At 56.8% G+C, this 20,884-nt stretch overlaps 2 protein-coding genes across 2 annotated transcripts in view; one reads left to right on the top strand and one right to left on the bottom strand.

Moving 5' to 3' along the window:
* Window positions 1-11,010: 11,010 nt before the first annotated feature.
* On the bottom strand, window positions 11,011-15,670 carry LOC130155047 (translation initiation factor IF-2-like). The gene is made up of 3 exons (XM_056351974.1): window positions 15,570-15,670; window positions 15,050-15,333; window positions 11,011-12,253 (listed from the first exon to the last, which is right to left on the bottom strand). Exons 1-3 carry the CDS (start codon window positions 15,668-15,670, stop codon window positions 11,700-11,702), a joined length of 939 nt encoding a protein of 312 aa, XP_056207949.1. The 3' UTR covers window positions 11,011-11,699.
* The window catches only part of LMX1B (LIM homeobox transcription factor 1 beta), a 107,769-nt gene continuing 102,325 nt past the window's right edge, over window positions 15,441-20,884 (top strand). The window contains exons 1-2 of the mRNA XM_056353033.1: window positions 15,441-16,051; window positions 16,355-16,541. Coding sequence (XP_056209008.1) covers window positions 15,913-16,051; window positions 16,355-16,541 — 326 coding nt within the window. The 5' untranslated portion in view covers window positions 15,441-15,912. The remainder of the gene's footprint in view (window positions 16,052-16,354; window positions 16,542-20,884) is intronic.

Genomic DNA, 20,884 nt, shown 5'->3' with positions numbered 1-20,884 from the left:
ACCCAGTGGAAAACAGTGACTTTTGGAAAAGTAAAGATCTGGAGACAGTTTAGCCTGAGGGACAAAGTATACAAGAGAAAGGAAAGAGGATAGTTGCATTATTTTTTTGGGGAAGTGAGAGAGGAGAAGAGTAATCTGTGAGGGTGGCAGTAGGGTTCTGAGCACTGAAATCTTCATTCCTCTTCAGAAAGTCCTAGAAAGTTACTCAGCTGGGCATTAATTATCCTCAGCATCTCAGAGGATGCACTTTTGATGATGCTGTTGCCTGGGAAGCAGATTCAGAGAGTAGGTGCAGCATCAGTGCCATCATCCACTGTCACAGAGCTTCCCTGGAGAAGCTATCTTCTCCACAGTGATAACAGGAGGTACATGGAAAGTGGAATTCACCCTTTGTAGTGGGCTTGCACGTTGCACAAGCTTGCTAAGGAACCTCCAGTCTGAACAAACCGAGGCTGATGAATGGTAATGCAACATTATCTAACCATGGACCACACAATTCACCAAGCTGTGTGGTGCAGGCAGCGTGCTCAGCAAACCTCTGTTGCAAAAGGCTTAGGGTATAGGCACATGAATCTGAAAACTCTTAACACTGCTTGCATCAGTAAAGATGCTCACATGCAATTTTATAATCCAAAGTCATCCATCATTTTTGTCATTTTTTTGTGATGTCTGATAATCTTTTACAACCTCATGATGGTGATTTTATTTGACTGTACCTTCTCAACAGCACTGTTGTTTTAACATATTGAACATATGAAAACATCAGACAGGAAGCCAGGAGGAGCTCCTGATACTACTGTGCAAGGCGCAATGCAGAGAACACAAAGATTAGAAAGCAGAAGTATTCCTGAGCTTCAGGAATTGTGAAGCCTTTTCTTTTGCTTCTTTCTGCTACAATATAGCAGTAGTTGTCTGTGAGGAGAAAGGATTATAACTGTTAGAGGAACAGAGGAAATTTGCTTTCTGCACACTGAGTAAACTGTACCTCAGTAGCTGTTAAACCAAAATGAAAGACCACATCCACACTGACAACCAGCCTACTTCATTAAGAAAGACATTGGAATGGTAACGTTTTGCCCAAGACATATTCTAGAATATGTGCTACTTTGCTTTACACCAAACCATCTCCATGTTTGTGGAAAAAAACCCCAACACTTCACTTACCAGGAGAAATGGAAAACTTGTGAAAACAAACTCAAGTCCTCACAAAAGTCTCTGTTTTCAGTGCAGGATAGTTACTAAATGAATTGAGTGTGAATGCCTGGGTGAGCTCAGCAAAACCGCCCTGCTGACCTCGTGCCAGGCAGAAGGTGTCTCACCCTGGGAGCGGGAGGATGGCAGAGCGGGGTGAGGGGAGAGCAAAGCACCCGTGTGCCTCCCAGCAGTTCACTGCAGTCCGTTTAAAGGACTCTTATTGGAGCTGAAATAGTGAAGGACAAAGGCAATAGTACTGAATGCTCTCTGTGATTTGAAGAAACTGAGAATATTTCTTTGTTTAAGGTCTTCAATTATTTTTAGCCCTTGCTGAATGTTGCTTTATGCAGATGTTGGTTATTTTGGAAGTTGCTGCATTCTAGTGGTCAGCAAACACATCTCTGCATGTTTGCAAGTTCTCTTGAATGTCATATGGTGAAAGGCAGTAAAGAAAGGCAAAATGTAAATTAGTATGGTTCTTTCTGTTTCTGCACTTGTTTTATTTTTAGCATCTGAAGCTTAAAACATTACCAGGAATACCTGGCATGTAAAGAATAGCGAAAGAAAAATAACATTATTCCAAGCTTGCTCTGCTATTACCTGTCTTTGTCCCTTTCTGAGACTGCATTGGGTGTGACAAGGCCAGCATCGCTCCGCAGGCTGGGAGTTTGAGGGCAAAGGCTGGCACATATGTCTCAGTTCTCACCCAGCACACTTTTACACCTTTCATGTATGACCAATGGTACTTACTGATCTAAAAGAGATGAATTAGAGCTTTTAAGGATGTATAGAGAGTGCACAGTTGACACAGTTTAAGGAATTATTAAAGCAGCATTTGGGTACGTAGGTTGGCCCTGCAGCTGCAGGCATTCTGGGGGAGGAGGAGTATGGCAGCAGGAGGATGCATGTGTGCTCTTCTCTTGGTGGATTCCCTGTGAATGGCTGAGGCCCCTGTGCAGGTGGCTGAGAGGGGCTGGTCATGCCTCGCTCTCCCCCTGCCTCTTCTCTGCGTGCCGAGATTGTTGCAGAGGCAAAAATGACTAAGTAAGATTTTTCCATGCAACAGGTAAAAATTCTGAAGATATTCTATTTCTCTAAAAGTATTCAGAAGGCAAATAAAAAGAGCAGAAGGGTGGGTTTAAAAAGCTCTCTGAAACGCCAGCCTTTTTTACAGTCCATTACTGCAAACACATTATGCCTGCAGTGCTCAAATGTAAGTCAGTCAATGCAACTGGCAAACAAACTGATGCCTTACAGTTCTAATTATCCAAATGTTCTACACTTAGCATATAAATATTAAATCCTCATAAATAATGTTGTCAAGTCTATTTGATTTTGACTATTGTATTGTTAAATGAAACAAACACTATATTTAAATTTATTCCACTTGCAGTTTCATTGTTCAGCTTTATTTTGATTTCTTTTAAAAGACAAAGAGAAAAGCACATCCATCCTATACAGCAGGCTACAGCCAAAATAAATGCACATCAAATAAGTTTATTTAAACAGACATGCTCATAAAATGTTAACAAGACACCAAATAATTACAGGAAAGGGCTAAAGTCCAACTCTGTATGAAGTCCAAAGGTCTGAGTTGTATTTAAGACAGAGATCAAATAAAATATGCATTGACAGTATAACACCAAGTCTTCTATCATCAGTGATACATCCATTTTTTTTGAGGCCAATAAACTTTAATGTGCTAGTGGGGTTGTATCCAAATCACATAAAATGCCCTGCCATAGAACATGTAGAATAGACTAAAGCAGGGGTTACAGTTCAAAATATTATCCTATTACCTTTTTTTTTCTTCCCACTTCCATTTTGATGCAGGAGCTATGTTGCTTACTACTTTATGGTGCTCTAAATGTTAGTGCTTCTACTACAGAAAAACGCACATCCTTATTATTTGTAAACTAATTACCTTTGTTTACCTAAATCAGCCGACAGGTTATGCTGGTCACTTGAGGTCTCACATAGGATTTCTCAGCAGACAGCTGATGGGCCATTTGCTCTCTTGTTGTCACCTGTGAGGGTCTCAGTTACAAGGGATGCCATCCCCAGGACAAGTAGGTCTTGGGGAGTGGATTACTGCAGGATTTAGGCAGCTTGTGCTGCCTTTCATCCCTGTGTGTTAGTGTCGCTGGTTAGTGTTGCTTGTATAGCAGTGCCAGTTTGTTCTGCTGTTTTCCTGTGTGTGGGGTACCCTGACGTAAGCTTGGTGGAAGCTTAAGGGCCAAAGAGCTGCTTTGCACTTAAGGTGTCTGGGCTCTAAACAAATGGCTTATTCTCTCTTTATTTCATTTTCATATGGAAAGGGTTAAAACACTCTCCCCTCGGCAGAGTCTCCTTCAGCTGTCCTCTGCTGTGGTCTGCCAGATGCGAGTGCCATACAGTGCCTGGCAGAGCAGCATGTGCCCTTACCCAGCACAGAAAGGAGAGGGCCCTGGTGTCTCCCGGCTCATGGGTATGCAGACGGGTGAGGTGCCCAAGGCTGGAAGGGGACAGTGTCCCTGCTAAAGCCAGGAGGCTTGTGCGAGCAGAGACTGCCTTGCAAACGCTAGTGTTAACGTTGGTTCTGGCTCCACAGTCGGGGCTGGCCGTCTTCTCTCTCGGTCTGTACTGAATCCATGTGGCATGCTCAATGAGAGAAGCTTGGGTTTTCCCTGAGTACAGGCACATCCCATACAATGCTTTCCCTCTGAGATTAAGAACGTTCTTTCTTCTGGCTGCAAAGAAAAACTTAGAAACATGACCAGAAGGTACCCTCTGCTTTAGCCACTAGAAATAAAAGATGCTTAAAGATCCCATGCTTTTAAATTGCTCTTATGATATTTTTAAAGCCAAATGATGGATTTTAAACACCTTGGATTAGTGATACTGAAATCAGGTGCCCTTTGTTGATTATCTCTATTATTGTTGTCGTTGTTTGAATAAAGGACGCCAGTGTTCCTATCTCCACCTGCTGGAGACCTATAGGTCTGGGCTGTGTCATGCTGGAGAAATTCAGGTGACATTTACATTTTCATTCCAAATTACGGATCCAACAGATATTATTTGCACGTCTGTAAATATTCTAGGTGTATTGGGGTTGTAGGATGGTGAGCAGAATGTATATGTTGGCAGATGCTTCTTTGTAATTATTTCACTGTAGTGAAACCGAGGCTGAAATTCAGCCCCCCCTCTTTTTTTTTAAGATGCCTATATGATTCTATATAATTTTAGTATATATAAACAAGCTTTAAATTGTTTTCCCTTGGCACTGACATGATTGGAACAGCAGTTTCAGAGGTGAAAGGCCTGTAATTAATACAGCATGCCAATCAAATCCCATCAGTGAAACACATTTCGTTAATATTTGTTTTTTTTACTGTTAAGCCACGTTATAAACATTTTAGCAGTTCACATCTGTCTCTCATAGAATAATTGTAATTGAAATTAAAATGCTATTTTTTCCAAGGTAATTATATTCTAGAAGCATACATCCTTGCTGGTGGACATATGATGTTTTCAGCTGTGTATCTCAGAGCACTGAAAACTCTTATTTAGCCATCAGTAACAACTGCTTTGTATGTCTTTCACCTGCCAAAAGAAAAAAAAAGTTACCCGGAAAATTCCTCTTCATCTTTACCAGGTTGTGCCCTTCCTTCATCCCATTATCTGCCTTCTCCCAGCCTTTTAAGCATATAAATTCAGGTAGTTCCAGCCCATCTTTGTCCTGCCCTCCTCTCTGCCTCTTCACACAAAGCCCAGTCCTCAACCGGGACTTGCTCACACGAGCCTCTGGCAGAGACATTTCCCTGTCCAGGGGCAAAGGGGTCCCAGGGTCACCACAACTGTCCTCAGGTGATGGACCCAGAGGTATCTGAGTCTAGCAGCAGTTGCTTCAGTGAGCAGTGGCTGCTCTGGCAACAGAGATGCTTTAGGATCTCACAACAAAATACTGTGCAACATTTTTCCATCTTCGTGAATTGAGTTTAAAAATTCAAAGTCTTGCTGTCTTCAGAAGTGACTTTTCCCATTTTAACAGCAGCATTTTAATATCTTAGCAATAATGATATTAGTATATATATCTTATTTTATTATCATACTTTATTCATTAAGCACATGTTTTGTTGGCATCTTTGATTGCAACTTCTCCTTCCCACAAAAAAAAAAAACAGGGAAAAGAATCTGTAGCACAAAAGGTGCCAGAAACAAAATTTTTAAAATACTGCACGCTGTCCAGTGTATGATGATAGTTTGAAATCAGCTAATTGAAGTTTCTTGCTTTCCTTGTGTTCTGCTGTGAGATTCCTCCATGTGATAAAAGGAGTATAAATGTGTATGACCCCTAATCCTATCACTTCACCAACTTTCACAGCTGAGGAAAACAGGACGTGAGAGCCCCTTTAACGTGCTGTATTGGCCTCCTGAGTAATCTTATAACCTGTCATATAAAAAACCGGTATAACAACACATCAACATACTCAGTCTTCCCCCAGTTTTACGAGCAATGGGTTTATTCCTCGACACTAGTAAAAATTAAGACCCAGGCGCTCGTGTGCTGTGGGTATTTAAGCATCCGAGCCTGGGTGCCCGTCCCAGCAGAGCCGAGCTCGGCAGCCGGTGTGGGGTGAGCCCGGTGCCGCAGGCGGGCAGCCGCGGGGTCCCATCGGGGCTAGGCGCGGAGCCCGCCCAGGCGGCGCGGGGGGGGGCCGCCCGTGCCCTCCCTGCTTTGTTCCCCCCCTTCCAGGCCGCCGTGCTCGGCGCGGGCCGGAAGGCGGAGCGGGGGCTGCGCGGGTGCGGACCTCGCCGGGGGCTGCGGAGCGGCGGCTCCAGTGCGGGAACCCGCAGGCTCCAACCCTCCTGCTGCAGCCAACAGCAGAAACGTAAATGTACTCATCTATTAGTTCGTATGACGGGCTTCTCGGGGTTGTGGGGGAAGTTTTTTTGTTTTGTTTTTTTTAAATCGGGCTTAAACAGTGTTACGGGTTGAACAGGAGTTTAGCTCCCGCTCTGTGCGGGCAAGTGACTGACCAAATCAGAATTTATGCCATGAAACTCTCTGCTTCCGAAGTATAAGATCAGCATGTGCAGGGGGGCATGCTGTCCCCCATGCCTTCAGGTGACCGAGACTGCAACTGACTGCATTCACGTCTACAACGATCCCCCTGAAAAGCAGACCGTACCATTCTCCACCCGCTGTTATAGTTCTCTGCTTTATAGTCCCTTTTCATCCGGGTTGAAAGGGTGCTTCGAACCTGCGGCAAATGTGGCTGATTGGGCACACGTTTATCGGATAACACGACTGTTCTTGGGGAACACCTTTCCCCGTGTGTTGGGCAAACACTGAATCTCAGAAACACCTGGGGAATCTCTACGGGACGAGCAAAGCCGAGGCTCGGGCTAGCGGCAGGTGGAGCAGCCCCGGCCCCCCCGGACTGCGCTGCCCCGTTTGCCTTGTGCCGAGCTGCGAGACACCGAAACGCGCAACGGAGGCAAAACCGGGCACCGCAACTGCTGCGGATTCCTCATCCTGACCAAAAATAGAAATGCTAAAATAGAGAGGCCAATCTGTAGTGCGAGGAGGAGTGTCAGATGGGCTCATCTGTCATTGTCTAAATGAGGCTGAGGGGGAAAGTGTTTATTGTTCGTGATAACCTTTGAGCCCCGGGAGCAGAGCATTTCTTTTAGGAAAACACCTTTAGAAGGGATTCCTCTTCAATCCGACGCCGCAGCTGAATTTATACGAACTTACGTTCCGAGATAACTAGAAATAGTAAGCTTTGTGCTTATTGCTAATAGGGGGAAAAAAAAAAAAAAATGACGGCGTCCCGCCGGTTGTCCCAGCGCCGGGGGGGGGGCGGGGGGCAGGACACGGCGGGGGGACGCCGGACCGCGGGCAGAGCGGGGGGCTAGGGGACGCGGCGGGGGCAGCCGGTGCCAGCCCAGCGCGGGGCCGGGCGGCCGGAGCCTTCCCGGCTCGGAGACCTGCAAGGGCTGCTCCAGGTCCCGCCTCGCCAGCACCCAGCATGTCAGATAAAAACGCAGACATGCAGGAGAGAGAGAGGACAACAAAATGCTGCTAGAAGAGCCTGCAGCTTCGTGTGCATCTTCAGAATGATCAGCTGGCATCAGGTGAGAACATGTCATGCTAGGGAATTACATCACGCAACCACTCTGCACGACAAGCTGCCAGGCGTGTGTGTCAGGGAGCTGGGAAGCAGAAGCCTGTAAGCAAGATGGATCTGAGGCGGGAGAGGCAGGAGCAGCTCCGCGGGGCCGGGGGCTCTCGGCGGCTCGGCCCGGCTCCCCCGCCGCAGGCAGCCCCGGGGCTGCCCGAGCGCTGCTCCGTTTGCTGCGCGGCACGGACGCTGCGGCGGTTTTCCTCCCTCTTGATGTACCGAGTGTGCTTGGAGTCCCGAAGCAAGTATTTCCACCCCTGCATTCCTTAATAACAGTGCAATAATCACTAATACAAACCAGAAAGGAGCTCTCCGCTCTGCTCTTCAAGGGAGTGCTCAGGCCGGGGAGGTTAGCAGCGCTATTTATTTGCACGGCGCCTGATATTTCCCCATTTTACGTGATCGGTTTCTATTTACAAAGGCAGTTCAGGAGAGCCACAGCAGAAAAGCCCAGACAGATAATGTAACACAATTACCTACCGACTGAATTTTCTGCAAACTATTAATATCTGTACTTAAAAAGCGACATCGACTCGCAGGCAAAGCCCTCTCCTTTTTCTCTCCAAACTCTTTTGTTTTTCGTTTCTCCCTCCAAGAAGCACCGGGCAGAGCTGCCGAGCCGCGGGGAGCGGGGCTCGGTCCATCCCGACACCGCGCCGGGGACGGGCTCCAGCTACCGGCGGCCCGCCGGGCCCGGGGCTGCGGGGGCTGCAGGGCAGCCCTGGCCGGGGACCGGGCTCCGCGCCGGAGTGCCCCCGTCCGTCGGGCCCCTCGGGAGCAGGCGCTCGCCCCTGCTCGCCCCGACCCGCTGCCGGGACAAGACCGGCCGGGTCGGGGGCTCCTGCCGGAGGGGATGCCCCGGCGGCGGTCAGGGACACGAAGGGACCGGCACTGTCTCCCTGGGACGGGGTGGGAGCCGGGGGCAGCGCGATCCGGGGGACGCTGCCCCGGTGGAAGCTGCCGGACGAAGCCTGCCCTCGGGTAGCGCTGCGCAGCCGCGCAAAAGGCGCGCGGACGGACCGGTGTCTGCGCGGCTCCGGGGCAGTACAGACTGCTTTCCATGGGCCGGGCCTCGGCCCTACCGGGCACCCACACCCTAACGGGTCCCACGGGGGCCTCTGGGCGAGCGGGAACCGTCTGAGACGGGAGAAGCATCCCGCAGCGGCGGGTTCGGCGGGTCGGGCACCGACCCCGCGCTGTCCCCGTGCTCCCGGAGCGGGCTCGGCAGCGGAACGGCCGCGGGCACAGGCGCGGCTCCCCTCGGGCAGCGGCCCCTGCGCTGCGGGCCGAGGCGGCCCTGGGAGCGCGGGTTGCGCGGGTCCACGGGCGGCCGACGGAGCCGGTTTCCGTGGGGCCTGGCGCCCTCCTGCCCGCGCTGCTCCGGCCCGGCACTGCGGGGGAGGAAGGAGGGCGGCTCGGGCACCCGCTCCCGTCGGCACGGAGGGGGAAAACGTTAGTCGTATCCGGGAGGCTGCCCAGCTCCAAGAGGAAACGATTTCTCGTTGTTGGAATTTTGGGGTATTTTGTTTTCCTGAAAATCGAATTTTATTTAGATACCTCGATTAAGCGTATAGAAACGATCCTGCAGCGCGTCGGAAAATCAGAGGAGCGGGCAGCTCCCTCCCCTCCGAGGAGCGGGCCCCCACCGACGAGAGCCCGCTCCCTGTCCAGCGAGCGGCCCCGCGGCTCCCGGCAGCCGCCCAGGCGCTGCCGCCGCCGTCCCGGCCTGATGGGCCCCAGCGTCGCTCGGCACGGTCAGCCCGCCCGCTCCTGGAGCCGAGGCTACTGTTTGGGGAGCGGCGTGACCCGCAGGTGCCGGGATCCTGCCGAGATCCTGCCGGGCAGCCTGGCGCGGCCGTCTGCACCGGCGGAGCGGTGTCCCGGCGCGGTCCCGCAGCACCGCCCGCCCTGGATGTGCCGGCGCCGAGCGCTCGCCGTGCCCCGCGGGGCCGTGCCGTGCCGCTACCGCTCCTGCCCGGCTAGCAAGGGCCGAGGGCTCGGCCCACCGCGCCGTCAGCGCTGGCCCGGTGCTCCCGCCCGGGCCGCCCCACGCACCTGCCAGTTCGCGGGAGGAAAAGCGGAAGGTTCAGGGTCGTCTCGTCCCTTTCCGTCCCTCTGACGCACCGCCCCGTCCCCGCCTGTGCGGGAAAGGCGGCTCTCCGGAGCGGGTCTCTGCGGCGGGAGCGCGTCTCGCCGGCGGGGACAGCCCTCGGGTCAGGCAGCGCCCGGCCCGGTGAGCTGAGGCTCCCGGCTTCCACCCGCGCCCCTGGGGCACCTGCCGTGTCGCGGCACGGGAGAAGCCACCGACGCGGTCACGGCCTCCGCCGCGCTGGCCCAGCCCGCTCCCCGGTAGCGGCGGAGTTCCGACGGCAGCCCCAGGGCCGCGGCGGGAGCGCGGACGCTCCAGGCCTGGCCGGCAGCGCGGGGGGGAAACGCTGCCGCCCCCTCCCGCTGCCGGCCGGCGGGGCCGGTGCGGCGGCCCCGCAGATGAAAGGCTGCGCTCACAGGCGCGCCCCGCGCCGGCAGGTCCCGGCCCCCGCGCCCCCCCCCCCCCCCCCCCCCCCCCCCCCCCCCCCGCGGGTGCACATGTCAGAGTTCACAGACCTGGCTGCTGCCTTTACAACACTGAGCTGTAAAAGAGCGGATATTAAACCGGTATAATAGATCCAACTCTAAGGAGAGGTTAAATTTCCCAGTGAAACGAAGGTATTTGCCCTGAACTAGGAAAAGACACCCCTCCAGCCCCCCGGGCTGGGAAACCCGCGGAGCCGTCAGAGCCTGGCGGTAAACTCTGCCCCCAGCCCTGCACCTGGCATCGGCCGCCGCGGGGACACATGTGCGCGCCACGCCGCTGCCAGCCGGAGCTCGGCCTCTCGTGGCCGCCCCGTCGGGTCCCTGCCCGCGCACGGCAGCCCCGGGAGAGCTGGCCAGGCTGCCGTGGGTGGCGAGCGGGTCGACAGCGAGAGCGCTGGGGCTTGCTCCGAACCGGACCCCCCTCCGGGAGAGCCGCTCCCGGGCCTCGTCTGCCTGCCCGGGGCCTCTGGGGCGAGCGCGATGGCCGCCCCGCAGCGTGGCTGCTGCCGGGCCGGGCCATGCGGCTCAGAGAAGGGGGTCGGGCCGGGGGGCAGCTCTGGGCCCGGGCTGCTCTGGTAACACGGGCTGTGCCCGGATGAGAGGCCAGGGCAGCGGGCTGAAGCAGGCCCGGCGGGGCCAGTGCTGCGACGGGAGAGCGGCCAGCGGGAGACCAGGCACCCGGTGAGCGCCAGCAGCGCAGCCGTCTCCGCGGGTGCGGCCCTCGCGCGTCGTGCCCGGCGCCAGGCGAGCTGCTGGCTCGCGGCGAGAGAGGGGACAGCGCGGAGCCGTGCCTGTCGCCGCAGGAGGGGCCGGGCGGAGCGGCCCCGCTCCGGGCCAGCGCGGCCCCGACGGGGCCCAGGTGCCGATGCCCGCCCCGCAGCTCCCTTGGCGTTCGGGCGGGCGAGGGGACCGCGCCCTCCAGTCCCCGAGGCCGCACGGCGAGGCGCTCCGCCGACGGAGGGGGACGCGGAGCCCAAGTCTGTCTGCCGCGCTGCCCTCAAAAATCCACTTAAGAAAGATGAAGGCGCATGCAAATGTGTGGCGCCTCCCTGCTTGTGCCTTTAATCTTGGTAAATTGACTCTAGTTCCTCCAGGCCCCCCGAAAATGCACACAGCGCGCACCGCACCAGAGCCCGGCTGGAACTCCCAGCGCGCCGCGCACTCACACACGCACCCGCCGCCTTCCCCGGGGCTTTCTGGCGCTGCTCGGAGCGGCTCCGGCACTCCGTGTGATCCAGCTTGCTCAGCAATTTTCCTACCCAAAAGCTGCCGTGAAGGGAACAGCGCGCAGAGATAGCATCGGGCTGACTGTATCAAAGAGACACTGCTTAATTAAAATACCGGCTCGGTGTTCGCCGCCTTCCACGCGGCGCGGCCTCCGACCGCGGTCTGCCGGCCCGCTCCCCCCGGGACGGCGCGGGGGTTCCCCGGCTCCCCGGGCGGGGGTCGGGCTCTTCAAAGGGCTGCGCCGGCACCGAGCGCGGCGGGCCTGGAGCGCGGACCCGCCGGCTCCGGCCCACCCACCCGCCGGCCGCGCCCAGCGGGGCACCCCGGCGGCCCCTGGCGCGGGTCCGACCCCGGTCACCGGCTCCGTGGGGCTGCCGGGCGAGCCGCGGTCCCCCCCCGGGCCGGGGGCGCAGCCGGTCCGGCCGACAGGCCTGTCCCCGGGGGGCGGCTGAGCGGCGCGGGGAGGCTCCGCGTGGCTCACGGCAGGCGTTTGTTTGCGCTACTGAGCAACAGACCGGTAATTTATTGTTATTGTTATTAGTAACTACACTTTGCAGGCTCGCTTACACTTATCCTTCCGAGGGAGGGAGAGCGGGAGGAATTAGTCACCGCCGAGAGCACCCGATGGCAGCTCTTCCCGGGCAGCGGCAGCCCCGCCGAGGCTCCCGGGCCGGCGAGGCCGGGCGGTGCGGTTGCTCCGCACGACGACCCGGCCCGGAGCTGCAGCGGTGGCCGCCCGGGACAGAGGGCAGGCGGCGGGGAGGCACCGCGGCGTGCGCCGCCGCCGGGGGCTCGGTCGGAGCGGCGGGCTGCAGAGCCCTTCTGGAGAGCGCCCGCTACGCCGAGGGGGGAAGCTCCGCGGGGGTCGCCAGCAGCAAGGCCGCCCCGGGGGCTCCCGCCGGTCTCTCTCGTCCCGGTGGATGCACCCGCGACAGGCTCGGCCCCTGTCCGCCGTGCAGGCTGGCCGGTGCCCCCACGCTCCCTGAGGGCCGCCCGCCGCGGGCGGGTCCCCGGGCAGCGATGCTTCGGCGTCGGCCGCTGGCGGGCGGGGAAGGCCGGGGCTCCGCCGGGCAGCGAGGCACAGAGTCCAGCTGTGGGTGGAGAAAAAACAGGACAAAGTGAGCTGTCTTACCCCTGGCTGCCCCGCGGGGCTCGCCCCGCGCCCCGCCGCCAGGGCGCTGCAGACCGATCCGGGGGTCGGAGGCCGCGCACGGCGGAGCGGGAGGCCGGTCCGCGCCGTCTAGGGGCGGGCAGCTCCGCCGGCTCCCCAGAGGGCAGCACCCGGGACGACTGGCCCCGCTTCTGCCCGGCCCGAGCCGCGACGCCGGCCGCTGGGGCCGCCCGGCCACGCCCGGCCCCGCGGGCGCTGCTCGCCCGGCCCGATCCCGGCACCGCTCCCGGCCCGGTCCCGCCGCGCCCGCGGGAGCCCCGGCCGTGCCGCCGTGCGCCGGTAGGGGGCAGGCTGCGCCCGAGGCCCCGCCGCACCGGGCGGCCGGGCTGGGGTCGGCCGGGTCGTGCGCGGTCACTGCTTCCCCGCGGTACCGACGTGCACCCCCGCACCCGCAGATCCGGCCGCGTACCCCGCGGGGCTGCACGCACTGGGAGGCTGGACTGCCCGTCCCGCACCGGCGCGGCAAGAGCCGCAGCCTGCGGAGCTCCCCGGCACCCCCGCGGGGTGCGGGCAGGGCGGCCAGGGCAGAATCCCCGAGACCCGGCAGGGACGGCCCCGTCGCAGCCGGGGGAGCGGGCAGTGCACGTCGGTTCCGCGGGGAGTCCGCGCCGCGCCCGGCGGGGCTGCCTGCATGCAGGCAGCCGGGATGCACACGCATGCAGGCAGCGGGGACGCAGAGACACCCCCGCACCCCGGCCGGGGACGGCACGTTTACGCCCAGAAAGCGGGGGCAGTTCCTCTGTTCTCGCTGTCGAGCAGCTCGGGGGCCTTCGCCGTCCCCAGCAGGCACACGAGAGAACACGAAGCGAGGCTGGTCTGTCATGCACACGTCCGTAGACCCACGGAGGAGGGGGTCTCGCCGCGCACCCTCACCCGAGTTCCCCGCAGCGCTCCGCGCCTGGCACAGGCGTGCGGGGGCACCGAGCGGGACGGACGGGAGGGGAGAAGGGGCCGGGGCGCCTCGGCCCGACGGAGCGGCCCTGCCGCCCGCGGCGGGAGCGGTTGTGCGAGCACAGAGCCCGGCTGCGGCGGCCGTGGAGCCTCCTCCGGCGGGCTCAGCCCTCTGTTATTTATTCCGGTGCTTCATCCTTCCCTGCCTTGTTTAGGAAATGCGGAATTATGACTGGCTGCATTTCTTGCTCGGGTCTCAAAATTAAAACAAAACACCTCAAAACAAAACGATTTGCCTTGCAAATAAATGGAGAATTAGAACCAAGCCACGGGGAGGTGGGGTTGCGTTAGTCCTGGTTTGATTTTATTTCTGTGATGGTTTTGCGCGTGGGTGTTTTAATTGTATTTTGTTTTTCGTTAAAAGCACTATATAAACCGAATATAACACCTCATCGAATTGTTCTCGGGGTAAGAGGCAGGCATAATAATTATCCGGTGCAGGGTTCGTACACACACGGCAAGAAGCAACATATCTTTGGTGTGATATTTGTGAGTAAAAGCCCACGAACAAAGGTTGAATTATTGCTGCGGGTGCGAGTTTGGGAGGGTTCCCGCTCCACTCTCCACTGTCCCGCCGCACAGCGTTCCTTTCTCTTTTCTTTTCTTTCTTTCTTTCCTCCCCCCACAGCCTTTTTTTTTTTCCCCTTTTTTTTTTTTTTTAATGAGAAGTTACTAAAACTACTGTGGAAAGAGGGACTCTAATTTTCCTCGCAATTGTAGAAGATAATTTGACGGAAGCCCTGTGTGATGGAGAACACTGAATCCTTACGCGAAAATAGGAAGGGAACATAAAAAATTAATGTGAACGAGAAGCTTTTTCTCCACTGATTGAACTCTGAAATGTAAGCAGCTTTTATCTTGATCTCAGAATTAAATAATCATATATTATTTTTTCAGCATTAGCTACAAAGGTTTTCAGATTTGTACTGTCCAGAACAAAACCCAAATAAGCTCAATTAATGAAAACCCTTTCCAAAATATTTAACTAAAACATAATAACGAATTTCTTTCAGAGATGTTTCCCTCCGAAAACGGCATAAAAAGGAGGCTTTATCTTAAGACCCAGAAAAAGAAGCATTAAGTAATTCAAGTTAACACTTGTCCTGCTTATTAAATATCAATATTTTGGGAGCATTACAAAATAAACTCCCTTCCTTCGGCAGGGTCACAGCATATCACGGGTCACATTAAGAAACTCCGCACGGAATCCTTTCCGGATTTTCATTTCCTCAGATTTAGATTTTTAACGGCATCGTCAAAAAAACAAAAACGAAAGGAAAGCCCGAGACGCGGGGTGCCGGGCGCTCTCCCCCTAGCACGGGGGGGCGCGGCGGGGATCGCTTTTCCTAAGAGGGGAGAGAAGCGCGGGGGGTCGGGCACTGCGGCAGCCGCCCCGCACACCGCGGCCAGGCGCGCGCCCCGCGCCCCCAGCCCGGCCCGCTGCCGTGTTCGGGGAGCGGGACCGGGCGCGGAGCCGCCGCCGATCGCTGCTGGGCCGCGGCCGGAGGCTCCCGCAGCCCTGGGGCCACTGCTCGGCGCGGGGCCGCCGGACGCTCCCGCGGGGCCGCGGCCGGGCCCGCCGGCGGGGAGCCCCGCCGCGACGGTGCGGAGCCGGCCCGGCGGACCGGGGCCGGCGTGGCGCCGCCCTCCCCACCGCCCCCCGCGCCCCCGTCCCGCGTCCCCTCCGGCGTCGGCCGCCCCGAGGGGGCCGGTCCCATCGCCACCTGCCCGCGGCCCGGCGGGGGGGACGCGCGCTGCTACCTACCCCGGGCAGGGCAGGAGCCAGGAGCCGCCGTCGGGCCGGGATCGGGGTGGGGAAGCAGAGCGGCCGGGGCTCCGGTCCGCCGCGATTCTCGGCGACCGCGCTCTGCCCCCCTACCCCCGACCTCCGGGCCCGGCCCGCAGTGGGGCGCGCCCCGGGCCCGGCCGCCCGCGCCCCCTGCGCCGCTCGTTCGCGCCGGCCACCCCGGGGTGCGCGGAGCCCGCCCGCCCCGCGCCCCGGGCGCCGCCGCGCTTCGGGGGCCGCGGGGGCCCGGCGGGGCCAGGGCACTATTTGACGTCGAGGAGACGGATCACCGCGGCGCAGCGATACGGCGCGCACCAATGGAGTTCAAATGTCAGCAAGTTTGAGGAGGGGTGAGGCGCCGGGGGGTGTGTTCCTCCGCCGCGGCCCCTGCTCTAAACGGCGCGGCTCCTCGGGACGCCGCATGGCACATGGGCTGCGGAGCGCCGGGGAAGCCCCGCCGCCCCGCCCGGCCCCGCCGCGCCGCTCCGCCCGGCCCGGCCCGGCCCGGCCCCGGGAGGGCCCTCCGCGGAGGGCGTGGGGCTCCGGCGCTGCCGGCGAGCAGGTGACACCGCGGGCTGCCCTGCGCCGTGTGCGCGGCATGTGCGCGCCCGTGTAGCGCGGGCTGCCCCCATGGGCAGCGGCGCCGGCTCTTTCCTCTGCCGTATCTGGAAGTCCAGGCAGGAAACGCTCCTCATGTCTCCCAGATAAAAATAAAAGCGACTCCCTCCTCCCGGCCGCAGAGTGTCCCCGAGCTCGGCCAGACGCGGGGCTGAGCCGGCCCCGCCGCCCGGCAGCCTCTGCCCCACCGCCCCGGAGCGCCGGGCAGCGCCGCCGCCCGCCCCATGGACATCGCAACAGGTCCCGAGTCCCTGGAAAGGTGCTTTACGCGGGGCCAGTCGGACTGCTCAAAGATGCTGGACGGTATAAAAATGGAAGACCACCCTCTGCGCTCCGGTCCGGCCACGTTAGGAGTGCTGCTGGGTGAGTTGCCGCTCGCTTCTCGGCTTCGCCAAAAGCCACCCCGGGGCTGCGCCCCGGCGGGGCCCGGCCGGGCTGCGGCCGCCTCGCCCCGGGGCTGCCGGCGGGCGCGGAGCTTTCTCGCCGACGTTTGCGGGGCGCGGGCTCGGCGGCGGCCGTCAAGCCCGATGTCGCCGAGCCGCGGGGCCGGCCGGGCTGAGCTGCCCGCCGGCTGCCCCGGGGCGGGGGGGGTGGGGGGGGTAGCGGGGTCGGGTCGGGAGAAGGGGGTCGGGGCCGGCGCTTCACGCCGCTGTCTGCCTTTCGCAGGGTCGGACTGCCAGCACCAGGCCGTCTGCGAGGGCTGCCAGCGGCCCATCTCGGACCGGTTTCTGATGCGGGTGAACGAGTCGTCCTGGCACGAGGAGTGCCTGCAGTGCGCGGCGTGTCAGCAAGCCCTCACCACCAGCTGCTACTTCCGGGACCGAAAGCTCTACTGCAAGCAGGACTACCAACAGTAAGAGCGCGGCGGGGCGCGACGGGGCCCGGCCCGGCCCGGCGGCGCGCAGCGGGCTGGGAGCCTGCTCCCGGGCGGGCCGGGGCCCGGCGGAGCGGGGAGACGCCGCGGCTGCGCGGGAGGCGGCCCCGGCGAGCGGGGACCTCGGCGATGCGGTGGGCTGGAGACGGGCGGCGGCGGGAGGGTCCGGAGGAACCTGGAGCCGCGGCGCCCGTCCCAAGCAGGGAGCTGCGCCCCCACCGCCTCCGCTCCCCGAGCCCCGCAGCGCTCGGACCCGCCGCCGCCCGGGACCCCGCGGCGCCGTCGGAGGCGGGCCGCCCGCTTCGGCTCGGCCCCGCTCGGCCCGGGCCGCCGCAGCTGTCGCCGCCCGGGCAGCGCCGCGTTCAGAGCCGCCCCGCGGGGCATTTCTGCCCGGGGCGAGCCCGGCCCCGCCGCCCCGCGGAGAGGCCCCGCGGCCAGCCCAAGGCGCGGAGCGGGGCGGCCGCGGCGAGCCGCCGGGCGGCGGGGCCGGAGGGCTCGGCGGGGCCGTCGGTGCGCTGCCCCGGGCCGGCCCGGCTGGGCGAGCCCGTGCGCGGGGCCGCCGCCGTCGGGCGCGGAGGGTGCGCGGCGGCCGCGGCGATTCCCGCGGGGCCCAGGCGCGGGGTCTGGCGCCGGCCGTGCCTCCGCGGCCGGGCGCAGCGGGAGGAGCCCGGCGCTGGCCTCGTCCCTCCCGGCCCGGGCGCTGCCCGCGCTTTATTTTATTTAGGCTTTATCCCCAAATGTCAGGCTTTGTCGGGAGGCGGCCCCCCGCCGCGCCGCGTCCCTGCGCGGAGACAGAGCCCCTGCCCCGCGCCGTGTTTGTCCTCCCCTGCAGAAGCCCACTTCATGCTTGTCACCGAAATTGAGGATCCTTTTTGTGCCGGGAGGGGGGTGAACATGGGCACTTCAATCACTAGGACATAATATGGCTCTGCTAGAAGTCTGGCAACAAACAAAGAACAACAACTATTGGTTTGCATCAACTTTTGTCAGGCATTCAGCAGGCTTCCAGAAAGGCCTGAAGTGGCTTAGTGGCAACAATGTGCATTTCATAGCTACAGCATGAAAATCCATCTCCATGGAAACTGGTAGTAAATGCTAACATGACATGCTGAGTATAAATATTGTTAGGGTTATAACTCTTGTATAAATGGCCCAGATAAATGTCCCCCTGTTTAGGAATTACAACAAGACGTGTTATTTCATACCGCAGCCCTCACCACCACGCTACTAGCGAGCCTGCCACGGGCCCGGGTGCTTCACATGAAAATAACAGTGCTTGCCTCTGCTGGGCCACCGCGAGCCTGCCCTTGCCGGGGCCGCGGCTTCAGCCTTGTCTGGATTTTCTCATCCCCCCTGCGCAGAGAGTGTAGCCGCGGACTTTGTCTTTTACTTCTACGCAAAATCAAAACACCCTGTGGTAGCTAGAGTTGGAGGTTGGTGGAACTTCTGCCTCTGTAGGTAGTGCTGCCTTAGGTAGTTTTGTTCGTCAGGGGAGAATTTAGAAGAGTCTTTAGGCTGCCTAAAAACGTGTTATTTGGCAGTGTAAATATTTACATTAATTACAAACAAATGTACCCTCTAAGACCGGCATTTAGTCTCTGTAAAATAAAGGATGACTCTTCGCGATGTAAAAAGCAAGATCGTAGACTATTGCTTTGTAAAAACAGAAACACTTTTCTGGCTGAAAATTGAAAAGTCACCACTTCAGAACTTGCTGTATTATCACAGGTGTCCAATTGTATCGGGGGGAAACAGGGTAACCAGGCTGACGAGCAATAAAAAGATATCAACATGTTAGCCTTTGTTGAATCCCAGCACCTAGTGTGACATTACATGGTAACCTGCTGTGTGTGCCCCTAAGGACTGACAGCAGCAGCAGCTCGTGGAAAGGGGAGGGGAGACACGGTGAATCAAAATTTGTTTTCTCTGAAATTTTATTAGCCCAAAAGAGCAAACGTGAAACTCCGCTGACAAGGCTTGTGTGCTTCCCTGTCTGCTGCCTTTTAGACTTGGAGAAATACTCTTATCATAGCTAAAGGATAAAAATAGCTATTTGTACGTGCAAGCGGTTCTCGTGGGCTGTGTGATGCAGATGGTCGGTTTCATCCCTGAGAGTGTGGAGGGAGGAGTGAAGCCATGAGCAAGTTGTGCAAGCCATCTCTAGCGTGCTGGTACAACCATCACCCTGTGCTGCAACATAACTGGGATGTAAAATGCCTATATGTGGAGTAAGCGTGCTTTGGAGTAGTGAGATGGAATGGTATCAGCACAGAGGAAGACTGGTATCAGCAAAATCAGATGCTTTTTGTTATCCTGAGTCTCGTTTACAGACCACGGGGTGTGTGTGTATAAGAATAAAGATTACTTAAATATCTCAGTTACTAAAATTTGCTTTAAATAGATTTTTCTGTACATAGTAATGTAATTTAAAGGTCAGCTTTCTCCAGAACTCCCAGGACTATAATCAAGTGCTGTGTGTGTATCTTTGGAAAACTGGTGTCTCGTCTTTCTAATGAAAGCAAGCTTCTGATGGGTCAGATATCAGACCTTAAACCTTTCACTGGGTCAGGAATGATTACTGCCCATCCTTGGTTGAGGGTATTTCACATTAGGGGGAAGGGTGAAAACATTTTTTTTTTTTTAATAATAATAAAGTTGTTGGCTGTTTGAAGCTACCCCTATGCTTGGAATGTTAGAATAAATCCTGGGGGAGATGAGTTAGTGGCCCAAGCACAGTGTGAGGTAGCCAGAGGTACCTGATAAGTGCAATTGTTCAATTTATCACAAAAATATTATCAGTACATCAGTGGGACCAGTGGGACAAGCTATGCATGTATTTTAGATTCTTTTTATACGAGAGATTCAACAAATTTTTGCACAAGTACATCCTGATCTTTTTCAGCGCAAAGCACTTTACTTTGCTAAAATTTAAGATTTGGAGGGTCACAGGTACATTTGGTTGCAAGGTTTTTAAGGTGGAAAAAAATTAAGAGTAGTACAATGGCACCAGGGAGGCTGATTCTCGCAAGCCCAAGTCAAACAGAATCTCTTTGATTGTAGTGAGAGCTTTGCCAAATTGCAGGATTGTTGCACATTTGGAACCTTACACTTACACTTTTTTTCTTTAAAAGAAGTTTTCTTTCTGACAAACTGAAACCTTCAGAATGGATGTTTATAATAAATAGGATGTTTGTGGTAGTTATATGTCGGTTCTTTGCTTAAATGAATTTATTTATTGTACCACTCATAACAGTGCTTCCTGCTATAAAACATTAGTAATTATAAATATTACATTTCTTCCCCATTTGTATATTTTCATTTTTTTATGATTGTGCCTCTCTGGTTTGTTTTTAGCTCGCTGCTCAGTGTTACATAATGATTTGCCCTAGTTATTGCTGATATTAAAAAAAGATATGCTATGAAAAATAACTCTTTCAGGTTACATATTTAATATATAAGAAATGCGTATGATTTCTAGAAGGATCCATGTTCCTATTCCAGCTTTGGAAATAAAGGCTGCTAAAGAGGTCATTTATGCAGGGGGTAAGAGAGCAAACAATCACATCTGCTATTTCATAATTTTTCATTAGTCCGTTTTAAGTTTTGCTTAGGGTGGGAAAGAGAAATATTCAGATTTTTGTTAGAGTCTTCAAGATATGGCAGGCATTGTTTTAGCATTGTTATTGGATGCTATTAAAAAAAGACCTACCCATATATTTCTGGTATGCCTTTATACTGTTCTTCATCTTTGAGTCCTTTCTCATCGGTGACTGGGCTTATTTTTTACGTACAGGCAGCGTGGAGCAGCATGTACCTCGCAGCAAGGAAGGGAAATGCTGCGAAGCCTCGTTGCTGCAGGGAAATGTTACCTTCCCCAAATTTTGGAAATTCTGTCACATGAGTATAATACTGAGGCTGAATGTTTCTCAGTTCAGTTGCATTTACATTTGAAATAAGACAAAAGCTTCCTAGTAGTGAACATCTCTTATTTTTGTGACTGTTATTTTTCTTTCAGAGCGAGCAAGCGTGTGTCTGTCGTGAGCGCAGGCTGTGGAATGTAGGCAGGATCCGTGGTACAAGAGGTGACTTGAGCTCCTAGATTCTGCTACATGCAGAATGGGTAATAACTTTGCTAACAGGAAGATTTGTATTTGTTTTCAGTTTTACTTTTTTTTTTTTTTTTTTTTTTTTTTAACCCGAAGGAGCACCGTACATGTTGTTATGCACATCAGTGCAATCGTTCATGTGAACTCGGCAAAATCATGTAGAGCAGGGGTGTCCCCCTCGGCTTCGTTTGCCTCTTGTGTCAGACTGGCTGTAGT

Source organism: Falco biarmicus, chromosome 9 (assembly GCF_023638135.1).
Source record: "Falco biarmicus isolate bFalBia1 chromosome 9, bFalBia1.pri, whole genome shotgun sequence".
Classification (NCBI taxonomy): domain Eukaryota; kingdom Metazoa; phylum Chordata; class Aves; order Falconiformes; family Falconidae; genus Falco; species Falco biarmicus.
The sequence above is the reverse complement of the archived record's forward strand: the minus strand, read 5'-3'. Positions and strand labels throughout refer to the sequence as shown.